The 8,712-nt window shown below is 45.7% G+C and overlaps 1 protein-coding gene across 2 annotated transcripts in view; it reads left to right on the top strand.

Annotated features, from left to right (window-relative positions):
- The first annotated feature begins 6,645 nt into the window (after positions 1-6,645).
- Positions 6,646-8,712, top strand: part of LOC103729926 (coiled-coil domain-containing protein 69-like) — a 3,938-nt gene continuing 1,871 nt past the window's right edge. Inside the window, exons 1-2 of one of the 2 annotated variants that reach the window (XM_017796749.2) lie at positions 6,646-6,926; positions 7,367-7,486. In XM_017796749.2, the coding sequence (XP_017652238.1) occupies positions 6,873-6,926; positions 7,367-7,486 (174 nt within the window). In that variant the 5' untranslated portion in view covers positions 6,646-6,872. Of the gene's footprint in view, positions 6,927-7,366; positions 7,529-8,712 lie in introns of both variants that reach the window. The other variant, XM_017796748.2, reaches the window with a different exon arrangement.

Raw genomic sequence — 8,712 nt, 5'->3', positions numbered from 1 at the left:
TCTGCAAGAGCAGCCAGTGCTCTTAACTGCTGAGTCATCGCTCCAGCCCCCACAATGTCTCTTCTTAAAAATAGATTTTGAGGGGCTGGAGTGATGGCTCAGCAGTTAAGAGCACTGGCTGCTCTTGCAGAGGACCCAGGTTTGAATTCCAGCACCCACATGGTGATTAACCACTGTCCTAACTCCAGTTCCAGGGAATCTGACGCCCTCTTCTGATCTCTGCAGGCATTTCATAACATGGATGCATTTGCATAATACAACAATACACTCATACATATAAAATAATAAAATTAAAAGATTTTGGATTAAAATGTATTTTGTCTTATATCTATCCCAATATCTTTGGGTTACCATACACACAGAATGTGTTTTTTTTCTGTCCTTAAACTTGCAACATATTTGTATCTTTGGATGTAAAGAGAGATGGCTCAGCGGTTAAGAACACTGGTTGTTCTTGCAGAAGACCCAGGTTCAAATCCCAGCACCCACATGGCAGAGCTAACAACTCTTCTGTAACTCCAGTTCCAGGGGATCCGATGGCCTTTTCTGTCCTCCGCGGGCATTGCACGACATGGGTGCACTTACCTACATGCATTGGAATACACACATACACATAAAATAAAAATATTTTTTAAAAATGAGTCTCTTGGAGACACATGGCTTAATTGTGCTTTAAAAATCCATTCAGCCAGTCTCAACTTTTCTTTTTTTCAGTCTTTTTGAGACAGGTTTCCCTGTAGCCCCAGCTGGCCTGGAACTCACTATGTAGACCAGGCTGGCCTTGAACTCAAAGAGATCCACTTGCCTCTGCTTCCCAAGTGCTGGGACTACAGGTGTGCACCACTGCGCCCAACCCTGTCTCAACTTTTAAGACTTTGAGTTTCCCATTTGGGTTTGCATATAATATATTTAAACTCTCATTTCCTTCATTAACATCTTTTGGGTTTAGTTAATTTTTCTCATGGTTTCAGAGGGTTTCGTCCATGGTGGAGGAGAGCTGTTCCTATCACAGTGGACAGTTTACTGCATTTGCATTTAAAATAATTGCTCGAGCAGGGATGTGACTCAGTGGCAGAGTCCTTGCATCGCAGGTTTGATCTCCAGCACTACAAAATCAAACCAAACCAAACAGAACCAAACAAAACCCATGATAAGGAAGGCCTTCTGCTATTTCCTGTTCTTTCTGTATATAATATATTTTAACTCATTTCCTTCACTAATAATCTTTTGGGTTTAGTCAATTTTTCTACTGAACTGTTTTGATTATCTTTATTTCTGTATATCTATATCTATATCCATCCATCATCTATCTATCTATCTATCTATCTATCTATCTATCTATCTATCTATCTACTAATCAATCATCTATCTTTTATCATCTATCATGTAGTATTTACATGTAGTGTGTGGGTGAGTGTGCCAACTATGTGACTGTCACAGTCAAAGGACAATGTGAGGAAGCCTGTTCTCTCCTTTTACCATATGGGTCCTGGGGCGGCAAATGCCTTTACTCACTGAGCCATCTTGCCAGCTTGCCAGTCTCTTCTATAGCTATGATCTTGAGATTATATTTAACAGCCTAAAATTTTTAAAAAAGATTTATTTTTAATGATGTGCATATGTGGTGTGTGTGTGTCTGTCTGTGTACATGAGTGCTGGTTCCTAGGAGGTGAGAAGAGGGTGCTGGATTCCCTGGATCTGGAGTTACAGGTGCTTGTGGGTTGCCCAATGTAGATGCTGGGGACTTTTGTCCTCTAGAAGAACAGTATACACTCTGTAGCTCCTAACAGTTCAAATTTTTATCATCTATTTTAAGTGGATAACAACTTAACTTCAATAATGTATGTGTTAGTTACTTTCTTGGTTGCTGTGACAAAAATCCCTGACAGAAACAATTTAAAGGAGGATTTATTTTGGCTCATGATTTCAGAGCCATGGTGTAGGAGAGCTGTTCATATCACAGTGGACAGAAAACAAAGAAAATGGATACAGAAAGAAGTCAGGGCACGGTATATTCCCAGGGACCTGCCCTCAGCAATGGACTTCCTACAGTGATGACTAATTTCTTATAGATTCCAGAACTTTCCAAAATAGTGCAATCATTCAGGAGATCAAACATTCTGAATATGAGCTTGTGTGGGACATTTCAGATCCAAACCATAACAGCATTCAAAACTCTACTCACCAAATAGTACTGGCCATTGTCCCAATCTTGGTTAACCATGAGAATTTGATGTTAAGATCCTATTGCTGAAGACACTACATACATGAGCTGTAGAACAAACAAGGAGAAACCAGGCCGGGAGGAACTGCAAAGCGGCATCTCTGCAGACTAGCTTTCAGAGTGCTGGAAGATGCTATGCATGCTGCTGGAGGAAAAGAATAATCATCAACCGTGCCCTGCTATGAATCCTGTTAGCTGTTAACAATAACTGGCCTGGTGAGATATGCCCACTGGTGCAATAGTGGCATGACTGTTATGGGAATACCCAACTACTTTCTGATTGGATTTAAGGTCTGCTTCACAAGATGGAACCCATACCTGACACTGGTGTCAGGAGTAGAAACCTGTGGCTAGACAGGTCACAGGCCATAGAGGAGAATCCACCACTGTTATTCTAAATGGACATAGTATTAAACTGACTCAAGATGACTTATTGTTACACCTGTTGACTAATACATTTCTCAACTCTCAAGAGAGAAACTCCCTATGCAGCAGATGATGATCAATACCAAGACCCACAACTGACAAATGTGCAGAGAATAAGAGACTGCAGCATGCTTATCTCTGAGTAGGACACATATCAAATCTCTGCCTCCCAAGGCTAAGGGATCATTTCAAAGAGGGGAGGGGCAGAAAGATTATAAGAGCCAGAGGTGGTAGATGACTACAGGAAACAGTTTTCCAGACAGCTGAGAGGTTACTCACAGCAATGGTGACAGCATGCGGAAGTTCAAAGTAAACTCGAGCCAGACAAAATCCCAGTAGAAGTGGGAAGTGGGTAGGAAACCCCAACCCCAGCTGAGAAACTATTGGCAACCCATAACTGCTGGGAGTGGGAGAGCCAGTCTTCTCTAAGGCCTATCAAGCCTAATTTGTATCCCTAACTGTCCTTTGGTATGGGTCCATCCACTGGAGCCTGGTCTATACCTCTGTATCTCTATGTCTCTATATCTATCTATCTATCATTGATCTATCTATCTATCTATCTATCTATCTATCTATCTATCTATCATCTATCAATCATCTATCATCATCTATCATGTCTATCATCTATCTATGAATCTATGTATCTATTATCTATCTATCATCTATCTATCTATCTATCATGTATCTATCAATCATCTATCATCATCTATCTATCATCTATGAATCTATTATCATCTATCTATCTATCTATCTATCTATCTATCATGTATCTATCTATCATGTATCTATCATCTATCATTTATAGAGAGAGAATATGAAATTGGTAAGGGGGTTCAGGTGGCAGTGGGAGGTCTAAATATGATCAAAATATACTGTTTTTAATATTTATTATTTTTATGTGTATGCGTGTATTGCCTGCATGTAGTTAAGTGCACCTGTGTCATGCATAAGAGGCTGTTGGATCCCCTGGAACTGGAGTTATGAACAGTTGTTAGCTGCCATGTGGGTGCTAGGATTCAAATCCGGGTCTTCTGCAAGAACAGCCAATGTTCTTAATGGATGAGCCACCTCTCCAGCCCCTATGATCAAAATATATTGTATGAAATTTGAAAAAATTCAATAAAAAACTTAAAAAACACCTCTTCTGTTATAAAGAGTATTCTTCCCACTTACATTCCTGCCATGTATTGCATCTTCTTACAGTGATTTTTTAAAGTATACTTGCCTTTTATGTCTTATAGAAAATAAAACCCCAAAAGAATATAGTATTAGTTCTTAATATTTTTCCATGTATTTATCACATCAAGTATCTTCCTTTGTATGATCTTGAATTGCTGTCTAGTCTCTCTCCATTTTACCCCGAGTGCCTTCCTTTGCCATTTCTTGTAGGGAAGGACTAGTGGTAAATACCCTTCAACTTTCAGTCCCTAGAATCACCACCATTACCATCATCATCACCAGTACCACCACCATCATCATCAACCCCAAAATGACCACTATCACCACCACCACCATCACTACCACCCCTGCTCCCCACTACCACCATCACCACATCATTATCACCACCAATATTACCATCATAACTACCACAGGCACCATCATTACCACCATCAGCAGCACCAGCACCATCACCACCATCACCACTGTAACCACCAGCACCATCACCACCACTACTCCCTATTACCACTATCACGACTATCACCATCACCACCATGACCACCACCATCATGACCACCACCAACCACCACCACCATGACTACCACCATCACCATCACTACCATTACCACCATCAAACCACCACTCACCACTACCACCACCATGACCACCACCATCATGACCACCACCATCACCATCATCACCATTACCACCATCAAACCACCACTCACCACTACCACCACCATCACCACCACTGTGACCACAATAACAGTTGTTCATCTTTTATTCATCTGTGAATGTCTTAATCTCTATTTTTGAGGCAGGGTCTCATGTAGTACTGGCTGGCTTGGCACTCACTATGTAGACCAGGCTAGCCTGGAACTCACAGAACTCACCCTCTACTTCTGTCTCCTGAGTGCTGGGATTAAAGGTGTGGCCTCCATCCCTGGCTTCCCTTTCAGTTTTGAAGGACGGTTTTACTTATTTTAGATTTGTTGGTTGATTGCCTGTTTCTTTTAAAAAAATATTTGATTTATGATTTTTATTTTATGTGTATGAGTGCATTGCCTGCATGTACATAAATGCACCTATGTTGTGTAATGCCTGCAGAGGTCAAGAGCATGTCGGATCCCCTGGAACTAGAGTTATGGACGGTTAGTGCGCTGGTTAGCTTTAGTGTCAACTTGACACACCTGAGTTGAGGGAGCCTCAATTGGGGAATTGCCTCCACTGGACTTGTCTGAGGCTGTGGGAGACCACGCTGCCTGGCAGCCCTCCCTGCCCCCCCACCCAGGGCAAGCATCCTCCTGAGAACTTGCTGATCAGTCCTCCCTGCCCCCTAAGATAAGCAACCTTTCCGATGACTCAAGATAAGCCTGAGCAACCACCAATTTCCTTACCCTGCAGCCAGACTCACGGCGCCAGTTCCCCTCATCCTAAGGGGCATTCATTAACCCGTTGAGACAACACCTTCCCTTCCCCTTCCCCAGCTAATTTCCCGCTTCAGCCTGTATAAGAATCCCCGTGGAAAAATAAACTTTTGCAGCTTGATCAGAGTTCTTTGTCTTGCTGTCATTCTTCGTGTCTCTTGTCCCATCATTCCAGGTCCCTGGGAGTTTGTGTCTCTGTCTCCCGCCCTGCAGGATGGAGCAATGTACCATGGTGTGTGTGTGTGTGTGTGTGTAAGTCAGAGCACAACTTGATGGAATGGGTTTTCTCTTTCCACCATGCAGGTCTTAGGGATCAAACTCAGGTCGCCGGGGGCTGAACTATCTCACAGGCCTCAATTCTTCCCTCCCTCCCTCCTTCCTCCCCTAAGTTGCCTTTTATTGGACTGTTTTATCACAGTGACGGAAATGAAATGAAAACATTTCCCAAGGACTATAGGTAAGATCTTGGAGAGGGCATGGACTTCTGTTATGATGAGCTGGTAGGGAGAAGACCCAGGGACCTATGGGATCATGAAAGCAGGTGTTCCACTCAGGAGACACTTCCCAGAAGGAATAGGGCTAAGCCAGAGCCTAGAAGGTAGGCTGGAAAGGTAGGCTGGCTTCAGTGAGAAAGGGCAGGAAGGAAGCTTGAGGCAGAATCAAGCAGCTTGCTGGGAAACATGGAGGAAGAGAAGGAAAACATGGGATGTCTGAGGAACTGAAGGAAGTCAAGGATGCCAGGGATGTGAGGGGGCCAAGGAGAGACAACGGCCTCAGGGCAGAAGCCTGGGAGCCATGAGGAGAGGTTGGCCTCTGCCGCAAAGGGACTACCCAAGGAGATACTGCTCAGTGGGCAATTTTGAAGACAGGGCACTCTGTGATTGAAGTGTGATGTGATGCTGAGCCACTAGATACACAGGAGCAAAGGACCCCGGCATAGCTCGGTATCAAATGCAGGCTGACGCTGGCCCTGAATGCCAGGACATCATCCCAAGGGTTTGGAGAACTTATTTATGACTCTTCTCATTGCTGTGACCAAATTTCTGACCAGAAGCAGCTGAAGGAAGGACAAGTTTATGTTGGCTCGTGGTCCGAGTCAGTCCATCAGGGCAGGAAGGCATGACAGCAGGAGCAAGAGGCAGCTGATCACATGGTGTCCCCAGTCAGGAAGCAGAAAGGCAGATGCTGGTGCTCAGCAGCTTGCTCTTTTTCATTCAGTGCAGGCCCCCAGCCCATGGCATAGTGCTGCCCATATTTAAGGTGGGTCTTCCCATCCCACTTAACTTAATCTAGAAGGTTCCTCCTAGGCATGCCCAGAGGTCTGTCTCCTCTGTGATTCTAGATCTTGTCAAATTGACAATATTAACCATCATGGGAGCTGTTAAAGACTATAGTGAGAGGTGGGGCTGGTACATTTCAAGCTGTGTTAACAGTGGGTTAACTCTCCTCTGCTCTTTGAAGGGTGAGGGGTAGAGGGTGCAGGGAGGCAAGAGATGCCTTGAACCCCAGTCCCTTCCTTGTCTGGGATATAATAAAATTCACCTTGACAAGCCAGGCTTGATACTGACTCCATCTGCCACCTCCTCGAGGACACCAATGCAAAGCTGTGCGCATCACAGGAGGCCGTGTGGGCCGGGATGAACGGAGTGCAGGGGTCCCTCCTTAGCCAGGTCTATAAGAGGCACATCCAGGTAGGTGCAGAACACGAATGGGGCTTCTTCCATAATGCAGCAGAGAGGTTAAGGGTGGGCAACAGGAGACAGGAAGCCTCAGGCCTGACACACTCACCTCCACAGGAGCAAGAAAGTGGGTCCCCATGTCACTCTGAGAGAGAGGAGAGAGACTAGGGTAAAGCACATAGCCTTCTGGTACCCGAGAGAATTCGGGAATTCGGGGTGACTAGCAAACCCGACACAACACAGCCCCTCAGCCCACCAATCCCAGCACCTTTACTAGACAGGCTTCAAAGAGTGTCTGTGGGAGAGTTTGAGAGAAAGTGTGGCATGGGCTGTGAGATGGAGGTGAACGCCCACCTGAGGCCACCACGTGAGCTGCTGGCAGGAGGGGAAGCAAGGCGGCCTGTGTCCCCCTCTACCTGCTGGGCTGACAAGGTCCCTCTGTCCCTATCCAGGATCACGGAAGCCCTGGTCTGTTCTGGGAGCAGGAGCTGGAGAGCTTGCACCATGTCATTGAGCTGAAGAATGAGCGGATTCATGAGCTGGAGAGGGAGCTGCTCCTTGTGGACATGCTGGTGGGAGCAGGGGCTGCTTTCTGGGCATTTCCACCATCAAGGGTGTGTGGGATGCTCCGGGTTGGTCCACACCAGCCTTGCTCTGCCACCCATGCAGGAGGCTGGTCTGACCTTGTCACTGGAGCCCTTGGCCCCTCTCGCTTCTGTAACTGGGCAGTGCTGGGGTCGGTAGCCTGGTTCATCAGGAGGGGCGACAGCTGTCACACTGTAGGCAGGGGCCAGGCAGACAGGAGGCCAGCCTGAACAAGGATGGGGCTGGGAACTGGCTTTGAGAACCCAGAGAAGAGCGCTCAGAACCCTGGGACAACACCACCTCCAGAACCTGTCCCTTTGTAAGAAATCTCCCCAGTCTCCCGTGTGCCAGACAACCCCAGGCCATCCCAAGTGTGCTCTGTGAGGGTGGGCTGTTTGTTTGTTTGTTTTTGTTTGAACGTGGAATGAGACAGAGGCTTTCTAGGTAGCCCAGAGTAGCTGGAACTCACTCTTCTCCCAAGTATAATGCCATCAGTACCCCACTACTACCATCTTAGGTGAGACTGTGGTCATCTCTCCTGAGTACTGCTTTCTGGGGCCTTTGTATTCTTCAGGCCATCTTCCTGAGTCATCCTTTATGTGTCTTCCAGGCAACCCTCTGTGTTCTCCCAAACCTAGTCACATGGCATCCTTCTCCCCCCCCACAGACACACTAGAAATACAGTCCATACACCTTTTCACTGCCCTGGGAGCCCACTATCCATTTATGCATTCCTATACTGGGCCAGTCCATCTTTGCTATGTATCAGACTGACTGGAGGAGCTTTCCCACAACTCAGGAACTTTGCATCTGGTGCTCCCTTTCCCTGTCTTCCTTACTTTACCCCCAAACCCTGTTAGTCCATTTTATTCTTCGTTTATTTTGTTGCTAGTACTCATCAGTGATAATTATGTCATTTCATTCATTGTGTGTGTGTGTGTGTGTGTGTGTGTGTGTGTGTGTCTATGTGTAGGTACATGTGTGCCATGGCATGCATGTACAGGAAGTCAGACAACTTGTGGGATACAGTTCCCTCCTTCCACCATGTGGGTGCCAGGTACTGAATTCACAGGTCAGGTTGTCACACTTGGCAGGAAGTGCCTTTATCCAACCCTTGTTCTCAGTGGAATTATAATTAGCAGGTCTTTCTTTTCTTTTTTTTTTTTTTTTTTTTTTTGAGGCAGGGGCTCTTTTTAAACCCAACTGGAACCTC

The sequence above is a fragment of the Nannospalax galili genome, unplaced genomic scaffold (assembly GCF_000622305.1).
Source record: "Nannospalax galili isolate Female #2095 unplaced genomic scaffold, S.galili_v1.0 scaffold970, whole genome shotgun sequence".
Classification (NCBI taxonomy): domain Eukaryota; kingdom Metazoa; phylum Chordata; class Mammalia; order Rodentia; family Spalacidae; genus Nannospalax; species Nannospalax galili.
This window is presented reverse-complemented; position numbering and strand designations above follow the sequence as displayed.